At 37.2% G+C, this 22,563-nt stretch overlaps 1 protein-coding gene across 1 annotated transcript in view; it reads left to right on the top strand.

The window, feature by feature from the left end:
• Atf6 (bZIP_ATF6 domain-containing protein ATf6) overlaps nt 1-22,563 on the top strand; it is a 244,734-nt gene that overhangs the window by 129,036 nt on the left and 93,135 nt on the right. The window contains exon 9 of the mRNA XM_090414984.1: nt 2,391-2,639. Coding sequence (XP_090271110.1) covers nt 2,391-2,639 — 249 coding nt within the window. The remainder of the gene's footprint in view (nt 1-2,390; nt 2,640-22,563) is intronic.

Genomic DNA, 22,563 nt, shown 5'->3' with positions numbered 1-22,563 from the left:
AGTTTGGGCCTTCGTAAATTGAATTCACGATTTGTTTATCCACAAGTTGACCGACGACCAAAAAATGTATCGAATTGAACACTGCAAGGACCTCATCGAGTATGAGCCTGAAAGCGCCAGAGTGCTGATTAGAGACCACCAGAAGAGGGCATCTGAAAAAAAGTCGCTTGGAGAAGTCAAAAGTAAAGGCAGTGCTGATTTGTTTCTACAATTCTAAGGGCATTATCCACAAAGAATTCATTTCACCTGGCCAAACAGTCAATAGTGAGTTTTATCTCGAAGTTTTGAAGTGATTGATAGCAAGAATTTGTTGCTTACGGCATGAATATCGTGATGTAGGCAGCTGGTCACTTTTGCACGATAGTGCACCATCTCATCGTTCGAACAATGTGAGACAGTTTTTGAGCAAAAACCAAGTTTATGCGTTGTATCACTCACCATATTCACCTGATTTAGCACCCTGTGACTTCTTTCTCTTTCCCCGACTTCATTTGCTGATGAAAGGAAAGCGATACAACACCATTGAAAATGTTCAAGCGGCAGTAACAACAACCCTCAACAGTATCCCAAAAACCAATATAAAAAAACTCATTTAACGAATTAATTGACCATGCCAAATGCTGAGGGAGAGTATATTGATTGAAATAAATTATTTGAATGATTATAATTGGCCTGTTTTATTTTCTATCAATCCATAATTCCAATAAGAAAATATCACAGAAAACATGTTAAATTCCTTAATTGTGAAAAGCCAAAAAACATGTTCATTTGAATACATAAATATGCACAATGTTCTGAACAATCAGTTTCTTCTATAACTGCATAAAAGTTGTCACCTTTGTTATTATGTGCTGTTTTATCTACTAGTTCACTAGTTTGTATATTTACACTTGAAGAAATCTTGTGCAATTAGGATGAAACGTTGTGTTGTCAATTAAAATCAGTGTTATCTTATTCCGGTGTTCTGCGTTTTAAACACTTAGTCACATACTCATGAACTGGCAAATTGTGCATACTTATATATACATACACACAGTCTTGCCATAAATACCGTTACAACTTCCACACACGCGCACACACACACCTGTGCTGCCCACAGAATTGCACAAGCCTGGTTCCATTAGTGACACTGTGATCAGCCAACATTTGCGTGTTTATCAGTAGAGAGTCGTCTAACTGTACAGGTTAACATGCAGTGGGGAAATTATGAGACCTGTGTGGCTGTAATAGCATTTCACAAGGTTGGAATGCAGCCACCTGTTATTTTCACCCCGATTAAAAACACTCGTGATCAGTAGGATGTTTGTATATCAGACTGTTAACCATTATAACAATACAGAAGAAGTATCTGATTGCCAAAGAACAGGTTAGGAATTAACAGCTTGTGAGGGTTGTGTAAGCACACCTCTGCCATAATCCTGTGAGAACACAAAGTGGTGTCATAAGAGATGAATGTTTTGCAGGGAACAATGTCCATGCTCTAACTGATGGCCTGGAAGGTGAGAGCCTATCATTGTTCTCCTGGAGACCCCCTCCTAATACATTATGTGGCAGAGGGTTATAAAATTAAAGGCACTTCTCTGGTAACACAAAGATATCCTCTTTACAGATAAGATTTTCACCATTGACTGTTTATCCACCAAAATGATTGGGTATATGCCCCAAATGGTCGCACAGCACGTTCCTTAGCACACAGGATTCAGAGAGGTCATCACACCTCGTCAGTGATAGTTTGGTGTGTGTGTGGGTGGGGGTGACATATAAGAGGGTATATCCAAGTTGCATTTCTGCAAGCGATGGGGCAAAACCTTTACCAGAGCATATCAAGACACCATACTAGAATCTGTGGTACAGCCCCTAAACAACACCTTGTTCCATTGTAGGCAGTGGACCTTCCAATAGAACTCAGCCACTGCACACAAGGTAAGGACCATACAAAGGCAAATGTGCCTGACCACTTTCACCGATTGATTGTCTGGAAGTCCCAATCTGAATCCAGCAACCAATCTAAATCTGTTAGACTTTAAGTTGGGGTCAGAGCTTGAGAGAGTAGCCTGAAATGACATTGCAGCACATTGCCAACCTAAAGGTAGATTTGGAGTGAGCAGTGGCAGCATTTCTGTGATTTTGTATGTGCTGCCATCAGTATGTGGCTCACAGATTTCGGGCATGTGTGAAGGCAAAAGGGGGACATTTCAAGCACATGTGGTGTGTGTGTGTGTGTGTGTGGAGAGAGAGAAAAAGAAATTGAATTTGCTTATTAGACTCTGATGGCTTGATAATTAAGTGACCTTAAAGTTATTTTGGTTTAACTTTAAATAAAGATGTTTTGAAATAATATAATTAACACAGAGAGTATACTTTATTTTGGATTATTATTTTTTCTTTAGTGGTTTTATTTTAGGGAATAGTAGTCCTCCCAAGCTGTCTCCACAGTTAAGTGAACATCGGGTTGGCCGTTCCTTGTTGTGGAAAGTATCTGATGCTGTTGAACGAAATGACCGGTCTTCAAAACTCATTAAAGATGCCCTACTTCAGGAAATTTTGACTGCAGATTATCAAGAACATATGCATGAAAAAAATGATTCCATGGAATTGTATATGTGCCCTATGTATATTAATAAGACTGAATCTCTCAGGTAAAGTAGCTTATTTCATTGTTTTATTTTCAGTTTTAATCTCATTTGCTAGTTCTTTTATTCCATAGCAGTGTTCGTACATTTGTTATTGCTGTACATATTAGGTACAGGTGTGTTTTTTGTTTATTCATGTCATTATTTAGTGTCATAAGATTATGTTTTAACAATAGAAAGTAAATGTTAGAAGAGTAATGTAATATAGTCATCACGGAATATTTGCAGTTTTTTTAAGTTAATTTTGCAACACAATAGTATTCCAAGATCATATTCATTTGCTATTATGGTTTGTGTTCTGGCATTTCTTTTCGTCTCCTGCTGACCTTAAGCAGATCTTTGTTTATGATTGACCTACTGAGTATGTGTGGTATATGAGCAGTTTACTTTACAACATAGTCCCATTGAGTTTACAATACAGATAGGTTGTAAAAGCAAATGAAATTGTAGTAATCTGTTTTAGTTAATATTATTAAAAAAAACGTTCATAAAAATGCATAGGTGTCATTCATTATTCATAATAATGCTTAATAGTTTAAATAACACCAAGAGGAAAAAATATGCATCATTATTATTAAACTCACTAATATTTTGCTGGGTTTTCTATTCTGATGATGCTGGGTTAGGTTAGGATGATAATGATAACTGTGACAGGTGAACAGTACCAAATTAAGTAATTGTGAAAACAATTTAAATTGTAACTGACACCTAATGTCCTTGCATGTCTCCCTCTTTGGGTTGGATAACTACAAAGTTAATTTAGAGAAATCTGTTAGGTCTTAAAACGATAGTCTCCCAGATCTTTGGTAAATTAATGCAACCATACTTGTTGAGGTTGGGAGAGTGCTCATTGCTGATACTAATTCTAAGAGTAGCCTCTCAGACCTATAATGACTTCTATGTAATATTTTTTTCTCTACAACCACTTGCAAATCTTTCATTTAGCTAGCTACCTTCATATGCTCTTCAAAAGATCTACTACATCCTCTTGAACATTGTGGAATATATAAAGTTCCTTGTGCCTGCAGTTTACCTACTTTGGACAGACTGGTAGATCAGTTAACATGTGCCTTGAAGAACACAAAAATTACATCCAAGATTGTCTGTATATGGGCAGATTGGGATTGGCAGACCATACCCTTCACAAAGGATCACATGGAGAAAAACATTACGTAGTGTAGATGTTTACAGGTCTGAGAGGTTATTCTTAGAATCAGCATCAGCTATGAAGCATTCTCCGAACTTCAACAAGTATGGTTGATAATTTACCATAGATCTGGAGAGTCTCTCTCCTTTTAAAACCTAATAGCCGGACTTCTCTAAATTAACTTGGTAGTTATCTGACCCATAGAGTAGATGTCAGTTATAATTTAAATTGTTTTCACAATTACTTAGTTTAGTGCTATGTGCCTGTCATTTATCAGTTATCATTGTGCTCTGATGATGCTGGGTAGAAAACCAGTGAAATATTAGTGAGTTTAATAAATGTATATTTTTTCTTCTTGGTGTTTTTTATACTGGTGGTAAGCATTGTTATGAATTATTAAAAAAATACCAGTGCACTTACATAAAAATAGTTTCTTTATTCAAGAAGAAGTTTCCACTAAGCGCGTTGTTGTGAGCATCCTCAGCATGATTTTAAAGATAGAACATTAGCACAATCAAATATGGCAGAAGAATTCTGGTTGACTCTCACCTATAGCAAACTTGTAAAGACTACAAGAATAGTTTGTTATAGTGGATAGTTTGCTATAGTGAATTTCTTTTTGCATGGCAGTTTATGTTTGGGGGATGGATTTGGACTTTCTATGTTTGCTCTAGTGAGAGTTTACTGTAACAGTGCAGATATAAAATCATGAGGTGTGATAAGAGATCTAATAAACACAAGAAAATTTGATGGAAGAAGCTTATTTTTTTGTAGAACCAAAAAAGGATGACAGCTTCCTGACAGTAGAATGTAACTTGGTGAAGTATCTTAGCACTGTACTCAGACATCGTAAAGCAAAAGGGATGGTTGTATGATTAACTTTTTATCTTGAACTGGCTAAAAATAGAATAGTCGCATATTCATTTATGGGCTTATTGATGGAAGTATCACTAAAACGATTAGATAGCAAAATATATTTTGTACTTTTGAAAAGTAGATTTTGAAATAAAACATGTGTCCATATATTCTATTTCTTGTTTTAACTATCTTTGGACCAAAAGAGTAAGCCAAATTATTGAAGGTCCTTATGGTGCCAAATTTTTTTACATAGGTGATGATGAGATACAGATTGTAATTCATCATCATCCACATGTCCTCTGTGTATCATCTGAAAAAACTTCAAACTGAAGGTCTCCATATGGTCGATGATAAATAAAGTCTAAAAAAAATGCTTTTATTTTCCTTGTAAACTTTTCTTAGGATAAATGGCATTAATTTTGTTTACATGCTCTTGGAGCTGTCTTAATGAACCCTTCTTATCATGCTCTAAAACCATCATCCACAAATCAATACTACTTTGAAAAGCTTAGGATTAGGTCCTTTCTTTTAAGTATTTAAGATTAGGTATTACTATATCATCCTTATTTCACTTGGTCTACATTTATCCCTATTGTGAGAAGTAGGGTTGCTTAACACAGCTAATGCATGTTAAGTGTTTTATTTATACCTTTAACCAAACTTTACTAGGACTTGTGTTAATAGAGCAGCACAGTCATAATTAGATTATGCTGCTCTGCTATAATTCATGATTCCATATCTGCATTGTTAATACTTCTGTCACATATGCTTTGTTGCTTCATTTTTCAAATGATACTGAAAATGACCATTATGTAGTGATAGAAAACTCCATAGATAAAAAATATTCTGTGTCTATATTTATTGTTTTTCATTTCAATATCAGGGATACCATCTTCTTAGTGAAACTATGTGTTTCTTCCATGATCAGCATCTTGTATAGGAGTAGTTTATTTTGTGCTTAGCTAGTGCTGCATTGGTTAAGCAACAGATATAATTCTCTCATTGCCATGTTTGCTTTTGAATAAACATGGTTGATCTGGGTTGTGAAGTCTTTTATCTCATTGTACCCCTAAGTGTTTGGCTACTGGTCACTATGCAATTGTGGTGCCAGACATGACCACTTCATTCTCCAGGGATGCTTATCTTCTTGTGATAGCACTGTAATGCTCTTGTTAGCATTACCATTACTTCAACGTGTTTTGAACCACTGTTCTAGTTGTGAGATTACTTTTTGCAGTTTTTACTTGCTAAACTAAAATGGAGGGAGTGTACCATTATAGCAGTATTGTCAATACATAAAATGTTATGTGCCATCCAGTTGTTTTTGACTCTTGGTGATATTGTGAACAAAGGCTCTCCATCCCACTCAGCCTCTTGTCTTTTCTTTTTGCAATTTAGTTCAAGTTGTAAGTGCCTTTATGTTGTCCATCTAACTCTTTTTGCAGCCTTCCTCTTCTTCTCATACCCTCAATCTTCCCCAGCATAACTGAATTTTCCAGTGATTCATCTGCTTGCATAATATGTCTTAAGTACGTTAACTTCTGTTTAGCAATCATTGTTTCCATGGAGCATTTGCTGTCTAAAACCTTATTAGTCATTCTTGCATTTCATGGAATTCTTAATAGTCTCCTCCATGCTCATAATTCAAATGAATCAGTTCTCTGTTTGTACCAGTTATATATTTGGTTTAATCTTTATCCAAGTGTAAGCAAACAAAGTTTGCTCCTGAAGTATTTTCAGAACTGGGACAACTCGTGGTAAAGGTGGTATAAGTTCTCATCACTTGCCTTAGTATCTCCCATAATGCAAAGAACATCTCCTTGTAAACATATATAATGTTGTACATTAAGGGAAGGGCCATTACCCAGACTGGTTTTGACCTTTATTGAGGTCTCATCAGTGGGAGCCAGACCCATAGGTGGTGATACTAAGGTGGAAGCAATGGAAGTCATATTTGCCGATACCAGTTGCCAAAAGGTGTCACACCTTATTATTAAAATTCTCTGGATTAGAGATAAGTTGATTAACATTTTTTTACTTGGCTATGCTACCAATTATATATTTGGTTTAATCCTTTATCCAAGTGTAAGCAAACAAAGTTTGCACCTGAAGTATTTTCAGGACTGAAGCAACTCGTGATAAAGGTGATATCGGTCTGGGTAGTGGCTCTTCCCTTAATGCATAGCATTATACATGTCCGCAAGGAGATGTGCTTTGCATTATGATACTAAGGCAAGTGATGAAAATTTATACCACCTTTACCACGAGTTTTCGCAGTCCTGAAAATACTTCAGGTGCAAACTTTGTTTGCTTACACTTGAATAAAGGATTAAACCAAATATATAATTGGTAGTGAAAAATCTTTCATCAGTTCTCTGTTTGTCTTTTTTCTTAATAATCCAGCTTTCACATCCATACATTCCTACTGGAAATACCATTGTTTGGCAATTTTACTCCCACCTCTATCTTTCATAATATTTGTCAGGTTTAACATAGTTTTTTTTTCCCATGACTATGCTTTTAATTTCCTTTTCATATTTACCATCATTTCTTATTCTGGATCCCAATAAATCATTACTTTCAACGATCTCTATTTTTATCTTCCTCCATCATAAATTCATCCAAATTGCAAACAGCTATCACTTTTTTTTTTTTTTTAACTGATGTTTAAATTAAGCCCAACTTTGTTGTTTTCCCTCTTAACCAATATAATCAACTTAAAGGTATTTCTTATTTCTGCTATGAATGTTGTATCATCTACATAATTTCAATTATTTTTCTGCTTGTGATCCATGAAATCAAAAGCTTTCTTGTAATCAATAAAACAGATGGATACTTCCTTCTGAAATTCTCCTGTTCTTTCTAATTCATCTCATGTTTGCTATCTGATCTCTAGTTCCTCTATCTCTCCTAAAGCCTGTCTGTTCTTGTACCATTTCCCTGTTAACTTATGGCCTTAGTTGGATCACTTTCAGCATAACTTTAATTGTATGTGAAATTAAAGCATAGTTCTATAATTCTCACAGTCTCTGGGATTTAATTCTTTTTGGAATTTAGATGAATACTGATGTTTTCCAATCTCTAGGCCAGTATATTTTCTTCCAAACTTGTTGACAAATTTCACTTAATATATTCACTACTCCCCCCTAGCTGCTCTCAATAATTTCACCGACACTCCATCAGCTCCAAGAGCTTTTATTTTAGCAACTGTTCCATTGCTGATATCATTTCACTTTCTCCTTCAGTATTGATATCTTTCTTGTAAAAATCCTGAACATATTCTTTCCACCTTTTTTTCACTGCTTCTTCTTCCATCAAACATTTTCTCAAATTACTTTTTACAACTCCTAATGTAGAGATAAACTTCCCTGTAATAACTTCATTTATCTTTCTAAACAGATAGCTTGTTTTACTCATAATGTTGCTTTCTTCAATTTCCTTTCACCTTTTGTTTAGACGTTTTTTCGATATCATTCCTAGCCTGTCCCTGGAAATTGCACTCAGTTGTCTAACCCTTTCTTTGTTTTTCTGAAGTTTCATTTTTCTTCTGCTATTTGAATTGCCTCTTCTGACGGCCATTTACAGTCTTTCTTTCTTGTTGCTTTTCTTAGTCTTCTTTACTTCTTCTATTACTGTACATTGTTTCTTTCCCACAGTTCTTCAAATTCTCTTCCCATTCTCTCCACGCTTTTTAATTTCTTTCCTACTTCTACTTTAAATGTGCTTCATTCCTATGATTTAAATCAAATTTAATATTGTCGTTTTGTTTCTTCTTAGCCCTTAATTTAAATTTAACTTCAGCTATCAATAATCTATGATTTTTTCCACAGTCTACATCAGGTAATGTTTTTGCTGCTTGAATAGTGCTCCACCTTCTGTTGGCAACAATATAATCTATCTGATTTCTGTATTCACAATTAACTGAAATCCATACATACAATCTTCTTTTATGTTGTTGAAAGTAAGTGCTTACAATAAAGAAAGCAGCATTATAGGTAGAACAAGATATCTGTTTAGAAAGATAAATGAAGTTATTACAAGGAAGTTTATCCTTACATTAATTGTAAAAAGTAATTCTGGAAAATGTTTTATGGAATAAGAAGCAGGGAAAAAAAAAAGGTGGAAAGAATATGTTGTGGATTTTTCAACACAAAACTCCAACATTCTTTCTTCTGTTTCATTCCTCAGTGCTGCCTCATTCTTCTTTTTCTCCCAATTTTGCATTCCAGTCACTTAATATCAACAGAAAATCTGTTTTATCAATAATGTATACTACTTATTGCAACCTGGTGTAAAATTCTTTGACCTCATTTTCACTTACATCTGTAGTGAGTGTATACACTTATGTGAGTGATCTGTATTCTCTTCTAACTATGAATGCTACTCCATTTCTTTGAAAGCTTTCATATCTAGAGTAATACATCATGAAATCATCAGTATCAAATTGACCCATTCCTCTCCATCTCAGTTCATTGATTCCTAAAATCTTAACGTGAGTTCTTTTATTTCTTTCTTTGCCAGTTCCAGTTTTCTTGATACTGCTTCTTGCATTCCATGTTCCAATATGTAAATCACTAAAGCAGAGGCATCTTCTGCATTTTCTTGATACTGCTTCTTGCATTCCATGTTCCAATATGTAAATCAGTAAAGCAGAGGCATCTTCTGCAATTAACTATCAGAAGTTACACTTCTAGAAGGCTTTGATCCAGCTTCAGCATTCTTGTTAATTTCATTGGAAGTTCCTCTCTGCTCATCCTTCACTAGCCATTTCAGTGCCTTTCAATCTGGCTGTCTCATCTTCCAGCACCATATCACAATAATTTAAGCCTCTGTTCATAAGATTTTCTTGGCAGAATATATACAGAAGTAGTTTGTTATTGCCTTCCTCTGTTTGTGTTTAGCCTACTAGTTAAGACAAATACTTGGGAGAGAAGGCAGACCCCTACTGCAAAAGATGAAGAAAAGTAAAATGGAAAAGATTCACCTCCTAGTCCTCGAATAGCATCGGAAGGAAGGAGAAAAGAAAGAAAGAAAGAAAGAGGAGTAGGGACCAGTGTACAGATAATATAACAGGTGTTTGTTACATGAAATAAGGCATGGTCCAGCATCAGGTACCTCGGTTTTGCCACTCCCTTACTCACTAAAATGAGCCCTTGAAAAAGTGCTTAGGATATCAGCCACATGTGTGGGCTGTTCAATAAGTAATCAGACTAATTTTACTGTGGTGAAACCACTCATCACAATATTAATTTCTGTGGAATAAAGAAATGTTGCTGTATGTATTAACAAAAGAGGTAACAAGAAATGTTGCTGTATGTATTAACAAAAGAGGTAACAAGAAATGTTGCTGTATGTATTAACAAAAGAGTAACAATAGATGGCGTATACGGGCTGATGTGCCAGAGTGTCATGTGACTAAACGTAAGTGCTCATCGGCGCGCCTACGAGGTGCAACCAGTCTTCAAAATGGAAACATCCTTGGAACAGCATTATGCGATTAAATTTTGTGGGCATTTGCAAAAATCAGCATCGGACACTTTTAACATGATACACGAAGCTTTCCACGATGAAGCAATGTCGAGGGCAAGTGTTTTTCGCTGGCATAAAACTTTCAAGGAAGGAAGACAAAATGTGGAAGATCTTGAACGTGAGGGAAGACCTTCAACGTCTATCACAGAGACAATGATCAACACAGCAGTGATTATCATCAAGCACATCAAAAGGAAGCGTCCATTGCTGAAGAATGGCTTCTTATTGCACCACGATAATGCAAGGCCACATATTGCTGGTTGTGTAGTGGACGTTTTGCAGAAGAACAACACAGATATCCTACCACACCCTCCATACAGTCCTGATCTCGCACCATGCGATTTCTGGTTGTTTCCTCAGCTCAAGAAATCACTAAGAGGCCGCCATTTCGAAAGCAACAAAGCATGTGTAAAAGCTGCGGAGGCGGTTTTGAAAGAACTCTCAAAAAACGGATTCTCGCGTGTTTAAGAAGTGGACGCAACGTTGGGACAAACATCACGTCTTACAGTAATTACTTGTATTTATGTGAGTAATTACTAGTTACAGTAATTACTCACCATGTAAATGATGACGATTAAAGGTAATCTGTTTTCTGTATAAATATAGTCTTATTACTTATTGAACAGCCTACATAAATACAAAAAAGCAGAGGTAATAGCAGGGAGTCCTTGGGATGCCTGCTGTAATTTTGCATTTCCACAATATAATTCTTCTTGCAGCTTCATTTGGAATTAATAATTGCTGAGGTAAGATTTGGTGAGTTTGATCAGTCCTAATGAAAATTTGGCCCTCAGAAGTTTAAAAAGAAGCCCATTTTGCCATATTTTGTTGAGATGCTTTGGCAACGTCTAAGATCTCACCTGGATGCTGCTTCCAGTTGCATCCTATGCTGATGTTCTCTATAATTCTAAGAACTTGTTGTTCGGTGAAGTGGTTCTTCCAGAATCAAATTGCTAATGAGATTTAATTCTTTTGTCACTTTCCACTGTGGTGGGAAGATCCCATCTGGGTTTAATGCTTTCCTATTCTTAAGTTTGGAAATGATTTTTATATGCCTCAGCAGAGGATGTCAGTTGGATGGAGTTTTCATAGTCTGACAATTTTAATGTACTACTCACACCCAGGTGTGTACTTTACTGCATGGATGTAGTTAGAACTACATTGTCTGCATCACACTAGACATTCACCATATATTGGTGGGATGGATTTAGCCTATGTGTGGAGCTTTGTTCATTTTTCAGAACATCTAGTCCTCTGTGTTTAAGGACACTAAAGTTCTGTCTTTCATTGGTGATTTGGTAGTTTCAAGATGCATATCAAACTTTATTCATAGCCCTGTTTTGAGAGAGAGTGTGTGTGTGCGTGTGTGTCAGTCAGTGGTTTCGGCATGCGACTCTTCTTTTCGTGGATGAGGTTTTTTAATCTTATCCAGGAGTTGGTCAGAGTTTGCATGCAAATGGTTATAGTTGTTATCTGCTTTTACAAGTTCAAAATTGAATTAAGTTGTCAATGTTTTTCCTTTCAGTCAGTGGTTGGAACTAGACCAATGGATTCATGTAGAATGGTTGTTGGTTTTGTCTAGTTGAGAACTGATCTGGGATATTTTCACGTTTTGAACTCCTATTTGGAGCGAAACTGGTTATGTCTGAGGCCATCCATTGCACTTAGTATTGGTGTGCAATATTTGGCATATCAGCATGATAAGGACATTGGAGCTCCTAGGATCATGCTGTTCATGGCAGCAGCAATCATATTGAGGATTCTATCATTTGGGTGTGTGTTCTGATGTCCCAGGTATGCCTCATATTCAAGTCTCCTGCCACTATCAATGCTTGTATTTTGTCTGGTATTTCAGTTAAATTCTGTTTCCTGTTTGTTTGGAAAGTTGTGTATATATATATATATGTGTGTGTGTGTGTGTGTGTATGTGTGTGTGTGAAGAAAGTGTTTTACCTTGGGTATAATAAATGTTAAAACTACCAAGCAATTTTAAACCTGGTCTATATATATATAGACTATATTGGTGGTGGGGGACTGCATTTGCAGTTTGGATATTCTGTTCCTGCAATTTCTGTGTTGGTAGTGGTGGGATTTACAATATCACTGTGTTCTATATTATGTTGGACAAAAATGCCCATGTTTCCCAACATTGGGCCTGTCACTGCAGTATTAGACATAGTTCTTATGCCTTAGTTTGGCTGGTTCAGAGGTGTGTTTGGTTTACAAGGATAAATTTTAATTAATATTTCAGCAAAGTCAAGTTGTACTGTCCTCAAGAAATAATGAACAAATTGATATGTACATGCAAGCACTATGTAGGGTAAGTAAGACAAAGTAAAAGTTCTCAGTAGTGTCCCTTGATGGACTAAGATGGATGTTCATGACTGAAGTACTAAAGCTGAGTGCTTCCCAGACTCGAGTCAGTTTCATGCAACCAAATTTGTGAATGTTTGGGTTCTTTAAGGCTGAGGCAGATTCCAGGAAAAGTTTTTTTGTATTGAAATTTACTCCTCTGAAGTATGGTGGCCTTTTCTATTGTATTCTTGTAGTGGTGGAACCTAATGTAGTCCTTGCATTTAGTGATGATGCTGATGTTCCTTGCCCTGCTTGTTTGGCAATAGTAGGGCAGCTTACCACTGCATGTTTCCTGGTAGACAGCTGACAGTCTAGAGATCTTAGTTCACTTGGGGGGGGGGTTACTATATATATATATATATATCTTTGTAGATTTACTTGGTTTGATATCATATTTAAACATTTTTAATTACTAGAACTGAGGTTTAAATAAAAAAAACTTCAATTACACTATTAGTTTCATCTAAACCAAGACTTCATCAGGTGTGAGATAAACATATAAATACCAGTAACCAATCTAAAGGAATTGGTTTTTTAAAACATAGAAGTAATAACGTATCTAACACTGAAAAGAATAACGGCTAGAGTTTAAATAGAAGAATGAACTCTGACTGTATTATTATGCACATGCATGCGTACAAGGTCTCGAGAGCACCAATATTGAATGGTTGAGCTGTGAGAGTCTGATAGGCTGTAGCTTAATTTGTTATTAATATGGACAGGATTGATAACTATCTCCTTAGACTCTAAAATTCTTCTCTCTAACTCGTCACCACATTGGTGTACATTGACAGTTTCATCCCAGAGTATCTGATGAGGGAAAACCTGCATCATTTGAGTTTGCTGAAAATAACACATGACTGGACAAGGCACTTGCCCCAAGTTCTGTTGTAGGTAACATCTCTCTGTGGTGTTCCTCTAAATGGAGTTCGATAGATTTTGCCGTTTGTCCGAAATATGGCTTACTGCAATCACAAAGAATCTTATAAACACCAGGACATATTGAAGATTATTGTGTTTAGTTTTAGGATGACTTAAGATGGAATGAAGTTTAAGTAGGGTTGTGAAGAACGTCTTGATATTATATTCAAAATTTTAGCCCAATTTTGGAGATAAAGAACTGCTATATGACAAAGAAATGCTGCCCTTAGAAGTAGTGGTGTCTTCATACTGTCGTGGATGAGGGCTGAACAGTAATCTGTCTATAGTTTTCTTAGAGTATCCATTAAGTTGAAATGTCATGTTGGAGGTTTAATGGATTGTATACAGCACTCGGAAAGGATTAAAACAGAATTTAATACTTCCTGTATTTCATCTCAGTCACTGAGATATCTTCAGGGATTACAAAAAAACTAATATATCATATACACAAATATCACACAATACTAAGACAACCACGTGGGTGACAGTAAAGTACTATCTAGGTGGGGCGCCTTCTGTGGGTGGTTGTAGGTGGGATCTCTGATGATAAGTGTTTCCCAAATCTTAGGAAGCTTAATGCAACTATATTTATTTAGATTTGGTCGATTTTTGAGGAGAGCTGCTGCAGATTCTAAAAATAGTCTCTATTTTTTGAATTTGTTGTTGTGGAGCATGTGGTTTTTTTAGATTCTAAAAATAGTCTCTATTTTTTGAATTTGTTGTTGTGGAGCATGTGGTTTTTTTCCATGAGATCCTGTGGATTGTATCCAAGACATGGTCAGCCAGGCCTGACTGACCATAGCCATGGTTGCAGATGTATGACTTATATTCCTCCAGGCAGATAATAAATGATCTGCCTGTATGTCCAAAGTACGGCAGCTTACGGGAACAGGGTACTTTATAGACTCCAGGCACTGAGAGAGGAGGGAGCTGATCTCTTGTAGACTGGATAAGGGTAGCCAGTTTGCAGTGGGGCTTAAATGCTGTGTGTAGATTGTACTTTTTTAAAATCTTGGCTATTTTTTCTGATGTGCCACGGATATAGGGTACGATGATGGCATTTCTAAACTCTTTCTGAAGAGATGACTGGGGAAGGGGAGGAACTGATTATTTTTTTAATATTGAGATCGCTGTAGCCATTGGAGAGGAAGGTGTTGTGTATGTGGTCGAGCTCAGTTGCAAGAGCAGTTCCACTGGAACAAAGATTGTGGACTCTCTTGGTTAGAGTTTTAATAATGCCATATTGTTGGGCGGGGTGGTGGTGGGAGAGTTTGTGAATGTATCTGCCTGTGTGTGTAGGTTTTCTATATACAGTGAAGGAAAGTGTACCATTAGGAAGGTGTGTAACTAAGGTGTCTAGGAAGGATAAGCTATTGTTCTTTTTCTTTTCCATAGTAAACTGGATTCTTGAATGTAGGCTGTCGAGGTGACTGAGGAAGGAGTCTTTCAACACGGATAAGTTGAAATGTAATTTGAAGATGTTTAAGTTCATTATGAAGTTTCTCTTCGTCCAACAGAAGAGAGTGAGCTTGGTGACCTAGAGATGATACCCAACTTTTTTGGAGGAGAATAGTGTGAGTCAGCATGAAGGTACCTGTCCATATGTGTCGGTTTTCTGAATGCCACAGTAATTCTGAACAAAACGGATTACCGCCAGAAGATCTTTGAATTATACCAGAAGATAATTTGAATTGGTACGGTTATAGAGTTCTCTGGAAGGATCTCTTGATAGAGATCCTTCCAGAGAACTCTACATCCGTACCAATAATCTCCTAAGAATAACATCAGAATTACCTAGAAATGTATGCCTTTTCCTCTGATCACTACATCCTCTAATCCCACAACTGTATGGTCTTCCTAAAATTCATAAAGAGAATATTCCTCTTCAACCTATAGTAGAGGGTATCGACTCTCCGACTTACAACCTGTCAAAATTTCTTGCATCTTCTCTGAAATGTTTTACTGGAAAATTACTTCCTTTATTAAAAACACAACAGACTTTATATCAAAACTTAAAAACTTTCAAGTTACTAACTCAGATATAATGGCTAGTTTTGACGTAGTGTCTTTATTCACTAACGTCCCCACTGAAGAAGTTCTTACTCTTTTAAAGAATAAAGTTTCAAAGATTTTTGTATTACTCTCACACTGCATTAACTCAGGTTATTTTAAATTTGAGGACTCTATTTATGAACAGAATTCAGGACTGGGGATGGGAAATCCTTTGTCTCCTGTTCTTACCAACATTTATCTAGAGAATTTTGAAGAAAAAGCAATTTCATCTTCTCCCTTAAAGCCATGGGAATATGGTTTTAAGGGAGAAGGGAAAATATGGCTTCACTACACAATGTTTTACTTATCTGGGAACATGGTCTAGATAGCCTCAAACTCTTTCAAGAACATTTGAATGATATACACCCAAATATCAAGTTCACATCTGAATTGAGAGTCGATGGCTCTCTCTCTCACATTCTTAGATATCTAAGTAACCTGGATGACTATACATCTCAAATTTTTTATTTTCAGAAAACTGACACAAACGGACCAGATACCTTCATGCTGACTCACATCATTTTCCTCCAGGAAAGTTAGCTATCATCTCCACTCTAGGTCACTGAGCTCGCTCTCTTCTGTTGAATGAAGAGGAACTTCATAATGAATTTAAACATCTTCAAATTACATTTCAACTTAATGGATATTCTAAGAAAACTATAGACAGATCACTGTTCAACCCTCATCCATGACAGTATGAAGACACCACTACTTCTAAGGGCAGCATTTCTTTGCTATATATCAGTTCATTATCTCCAAAATTGGCTAAAATTTTGAAAAAATATAATATCAAGACGTTCTTCACAACCCTATCTAAACGTCATTCCATCTTAAGTCATCCTAAAACTAAACACAATAATCTTAAATATCCTAGTGTTTATGATTCTTTGTGATTGCAGTAAGCCATATTTCAGACAAACAAAAAAATCTGTCTGACTGTTTAGAGGAACACCAGAGAGACGTTACCTACAGCAGAACTCAGGCCAGTGCCTTGTCCAGTCATGTTATTTTCAGTGAACTCAAATGAGACAGGTTTTCCACATCACATACTCTGGGATGAAACTGCCAACGTACACTGATGTGGTGATGAGTTAGAGAGAAGAATTTTAGAGAAGTCTTAGAAGAGTATAAGGAGATAGTTATCAGTCCTGTCCATATTATAACAACCTAAGCTACAGCCCACCAGACTCTCACAGTGCAACCATTCAATATTGGTGCTCTCGAGACCGTGTACACACACACATGTGCATAATGATACAGTCAGAGTTCATTCTTCTATTTAAACTGTAGGTTTCATTCTTTTCAGTGTTAGAGACATTACTCTGTGTTTTAAAAAAACAATTCCTTTAGATCGGTTACTGATATTTATGTTTATCTCACACCTGATGAAATCTTGGTTTAGACGAAACTAGTAGTGTAATTAAAGGTTTTTTATTTAAACCTTGGTTCTGGTCATTAAAAAAATTTTAAATATACAGGGTGGCCATAAATGGACTTTCCCTCTTTGGAGGTATCTGTAGCTAAAACTAATACACAGAATGAGACCACATTTTATATTGAGATTTTCGAAGGCATGATGAGATGAATTCTGCGGGAAAAAAAATTCAGTACCAAAAGTCGTTGATATGGGGAAATTTTGACGCTGGCGGAGTCGAAAGCAGTCACATATTTGCTTTAAACACAGGTAAAAAGGATTATGCAAATTTTACTGTGTGTACATAACAGCAGCACCACCGATTCCACTTAAAAAGGGATTGGGAACGTTCAGGCAGTTATTCGAATGACTGACGAATTGTGCTCAATGTGCATCCTACCTTGCCTCAGCGTGCTTTACTTTTGGCTGTGGGGGTATTTGAAATCTGTTGTGTATGTTGGTGGTGTTCCCATCTTGCATGTCTTGAAAGAGAACATAAAACGGGCTGTTATGAACATCCAATCCGACTCCTTACACTCAGCTGTAGAGCATGTCGCACACCGGATGCAATTTGTTGTACACAAGAAAGGTCAGCACATTGAAAATCATGTATGTGGTCCAGGGGACCCTGATTCTGATGAATAAAATATTATTTCCTGTGAGTTTAATCACTTCATTAATTTCTGTTTCGCAAGTTGCTGTTTTAGTTTAATTATTATTATTCTTATTATCATTGTAATGTGTCACATATCCAGCTGGAATGAGTGACGTGGCTGTCGCTTGCACCATCGAAATGTTATTATTCCATTTTATCTGCCTTCAATGTAATTATCTGCTTGTTTTCGGCTCCATCAGCACCAAAATTTCCCCTATCAGCGACTTTGGGCACTAAATCTTTTTTTCGTGGAAATCATCTCCCCATGCCTTCAAAAGTCTCAATATAATATTTGGTCTCATTCCATTTATTGGTTTTAGCTACAGATGCCTCCAAAGAGGGAAAGTTGTTTTATGGCCACTCTGTATATATATTATGTTTTTCTTCCACTCACGAAAGGTTATTTGCAAACCTGTAGTACGTTTTGTACTGTATTTCCTAAGGATTTTTTTTTTTGTTTATTTTTTATCAATTTTATATTTTTCTGTATTTTTAATTTAATTTTTGCATAGCCCAGAAACCCTGCTCTAGAGATCAAACATGGAACTTTTTCAAGCCACTTCAGGCCTCCAACAAGCAGGGTGGCAGTGGTCTCACACTAGACGATGAAATTCATCTTCCAACTGAGGACTTTTAGGACTTTAGGCTTGCCTTTGTTACTCTGCTGTGGCCGTATTTGCCTTATTACTATTACTATTATTACTGGCAACTCCAGGGAGTCATTAGACTCATCAAGGGAGGCCCCAAATCATATTCATCACAACTATCTGACATTCATACAGTATCTATCATACCTCGCCTTAAACTCATTCACTGTCACAGCATCCACTACAGATTCAGGGAGCGCATTCCACTCATTCACTACTCTAAAAGTAAAGAACCCTGCTCTAACACCTTTACTAACCACACTTTTGCCCAGTTTCCATGGATGTCCCCTAGTCCTCCCACAACCAGCCCTGTTCTCAAAAATATCTTCTGAATTAATTTTATAGAAACCCTTCAGTAATTTGAATGTCTCAATCATATCTCCCCTCTTCCGCCTATCAACCAATTTTTGCAACCCACAAATCCTCAACCTGTTCTCATACGGTTCATTCCACAGACCTGCTATCATCTTGGTCACTCGCCTCTGGATCCTCTCCACCTCCTCCCCATCAAGAAGAAACCTAGGTGACCAAATCTGAGCACAGTAGTCTAGATGGGGTCTTATCAAGGCTCGATACAGAGGAACAATAACCTGCTTGTCTCTGCTTGTCAACGTATTCTTCAGCAACCAAGTGATTTGATGAGCTGTTTTGGTCACTTTTGCAATGTGTCCCCTAAATTTCAATTCCTTATCTACTAACACTCCTAAATCTCGTGCCTCGTCAATTTCCTGGAGCACGGTTCCACCAATGCAGTAAACTGCCGCCAATCTTTTCACCCCAAAATGCATAACCTTACATTTTGCCACATTAAACTGACATCCATTCTCCTTAGCCCAGACCTCCAATCTATCCAAATCATCCTGCAAAATTTTGACGTCATCTGCATTCACTATTGCCCTACCCAACTTCGCATCATCCGCAAACAAATGAACTGTTCCTCTCAGATCATTTCCTATATCATTTATGAACAAATTAAACAGCAGTGGTCCAAGAACAGATCCTTGTGGCACACCACTAGTCACAGGCCGTCTTGTGGACTCTACTCCCGAGTAAACCACTCTCTGATATCTCTCCGTCAACCACCCTCCTATCCATCTCACCAACCCTATGTCCATTCCCATATGCTGCAATTTACTGATTAGAATTCCATGTGGAATCCTGTCAAAGGCCTTGGCAAGGTCCAGTAGAATCACCGTAAACCCATTACCCTTATCCAGTTCAGCCGTCACTGTGTTATAATACGTGAGCAAGTTACTGAGGCATGACCTACCCTTCACAAAACCATGCTGTCCCCGATACAGTATCCCATTTTCTTCTATCCAATCTTGTATTTTCCTCTTGACTATTTTCTCTAAGACCTTGACAATGATTCCTGATATGCTAATCGGTCGGTAATTTACAACAGCAGTCTTGGAACCACCTTTATGCAGTGGAACTATTTTCCCCTCTTTCCACCCGCTCGGGACTAACCCAGACCAGAGACTCAAATTAAACAACATGGTCAAGGGTACTGACAATTCTTTAGCTGCTTCTCGTACAACACGAGCTGGTATACCATCCAATCCCACAGATGTATTGACATTGAGGTTATGCAATAGACTACTCACCTGCACTTCATTAACCACAATTCCCGTATAATCTACTGGTTTATTCGTTTCTGCAATGTCACCACCTGGATGATATACTTTTGCAAAGTGCTCACTCAGTAACTCAACTATCTCAACTGATTCAGTTACCTCCCTACCATCGGCATTCTTTAAAATCAATCTGCCATGTACATTTTTCCTTTTACTTGCTACATATCTAAAAAACTGTTTAGGATTCTCTTTAGCCTGCATGGCCAATGTTCTTTCGTAATCCTTTTTTGCTTTTCTTACCACACTCGTCACCCTTCTGGCCTGCGCTTTATACCGTTCATGTGCCTGCTGGTCACCTTTCTCCTTAAATTCCCTCCATAGTTGTTTCTTTTTTTGCAACTCAAGCTTAATGGTGTTATTCATCCATTTAACCCCTACTTGATTTATTATTCGGACTCTAGGTATACAGTCAGCCATTGCTTCATGCAAGCACTTCTTAACTACCTCCCATGCACTATCAACTTCTAGTCCTTGCAGTTGTACATGCCATGGCAGTGAACCAATCAAACTCCTAAGCTTGTCATACTTTCCTGCCCGATAATTCCACATGTACCCTGTCTTAATTGAAAATTCTACACCTTTAGCCACCTCCCAAGTTAAGACCCTATGATCACTCTCACCGATTGGTGGCAATGTGGTCATATTTGTTACAGCCAAATCCTCAGATGTAATTACTAGGTCAAGCACTCTCTGACCCCTAGTATTTTCCATTACATGCTGTCGCAGATAGTTATCCCTTAATAACTGCATAAAATCCAATTCCTTCCTCCCGTGTGTCCTCTCCTCACTCCAATCAATGTGACCATAGTTGAAATCTCCCATAATAATCACCCTCCTTCCACCCATTTCTTCTGTTTGCTTGTGCATACTGTCACCACCATCTTTTCCATCACCTGGTCTATAGCAGCACCCAATTGTATATTTAGTTCTGCTAGCCACAATCTCACACCAAATGGCCTCAAATGTGCTCTTTTCTCTATCCTGCAATTCAACTTCTATTCTCCTTGGCTGGAGCTCATCAGCTATCATCAACAATACTCCTCCTCCCATTTTATTCTCTCTGTCATTCCTGAACACACTATACCCATCACATTCAATCCCACTAGTTATATCATCTACAGTCAGCCATGTTTCACTAATACCTATAACCTGTGGTCTGGAAGTGCCAACCATGGCCAAAAACTCTTCCTTCTTGTTCCTAATACTCCTAGTATTAGTGTACATGAATTTAAGACCCCCATTAGCCCCAACCCTACCTTGATGCCTTATATTAACTATCCCACTCTGATTTGTTGTCCTTATTTGCTCTGGCATATTATATTCATTCTTATATTCAACTGCCTCCATAAGGACTGTATCTCTACCCTCCCCCCCTAACAAATCTAGTTTCCCTGAATTTGCACATCCACTACATTCAGCAACACTTTCTCAAGTCTTCTTACACCGTAACCATTCAAATGCAAGCCATCCATCTTATATAGATCCTTTCGCCCATCAAACTCACTCCACACATCCACAAATTCCACACCACTCGTCATACATAACCCACGCATAAAGTCATTTGCAATTATAGCCCTCCTTTTAAACATTTCACTGTCATACCGTGGCAAAAGACTAATCATTCTAACTCTCTCACTCTTTTCTTTTGCTACCTCAAACAATTCATTCAGGTCTTCTATCATTTCCATTTTATCTCCTTTCAAATCATTCGTACCTGCCACAACAATCATTTCTTTCACCCTTTCCTTTTGCTCTCTAATAGACGCAGTTACATCCTTTATGGTCGCACCAGGTTGGTATGATTTTGTCAAATCCTCTACTAACACACCTCGTACTAACGAGTCTCCATACAGCACTCTATCCTTTCAAGCAATTCATTCAGGTCTTCTATTATTTCCATTTTATCTCCTTTCAAATCATTCGTACCTGCCACAACAATCATTTCTTTCACCCTTTCCTTTTGCTCTCTAATAGACGCAGTTACATCCTTTATGGTCGCACCAGGTTGGTATGATTTTGTCAAATCCTCTACTAACACACCTCGTACTAACGAGTCTCCATACAGCACTCTATCCTTCATTTTGTTCATGTTCACATTCATACGTCTATTTTTCCTGTCATACCTTTTATTATTGGTTGGTTCATTCAGTCTACTTTTGTTCAAGCACTCTAGCTGCTGTTTTGCTCTTTCTATCGCACTATTCAACAACGCGATCTCACTCAATGCATCTATCTCATCTTTTTTGTTCTCTGAGAAACCATTTATACTATCATTCACACTTTCTACATTCACACTCTCACAATTTTCATGTACAACCTTGCCGTTTCTTGTCATATCCCTATTTCCTTCATTTTGAAGGTTGACAAAAATATCACACTCACGATCCGAAATACACTTCAATTCCGCATTCTCCCTACATTTTCTACACACATTCAATCCTTTATCATCATCTAACCACACTCCGACCGCACTCCGCAAAGCGTACATTTCACAGCTAGTACACTGACTCATTTCTTTTATGCTACCGTTCTTTGATAACGATGGCGAACTTTCATTACTGGCTGCCATTTTCCTACGCACAGGTGCCATATTTATCTGTAACGTGTTTTGTCAAATTATACGCTATAACACACCAAAAATAGACGCACTAAAATACGCAAGGCAAACAAAACAAAACTACACAATATTAAGTAATTTGTATCGATAACTGAAAA

Source organism: Typopeltis vanoorti, chromosome 26 (assembly GCF_054136105.1).
Source record: "Typopeltis vanoorti isolate ZY-2024b chromosome 26, IOZ_Tvanoo_1.0, whole genome shotgun sequence".
In the NCBI taxonomy this organism is placed as follows: domain Eukaryota; kingdom Metazoa; phylum Arthropoda; class Arachnida; order Uropygi; family Thelyphonidae; genus Typopeltis; species Typopeltis vanoorti.
Note: the sequence above shows the minus strand (reverse complement) of the source record. Positions and strands in the feature narration are given on the sequence as shown.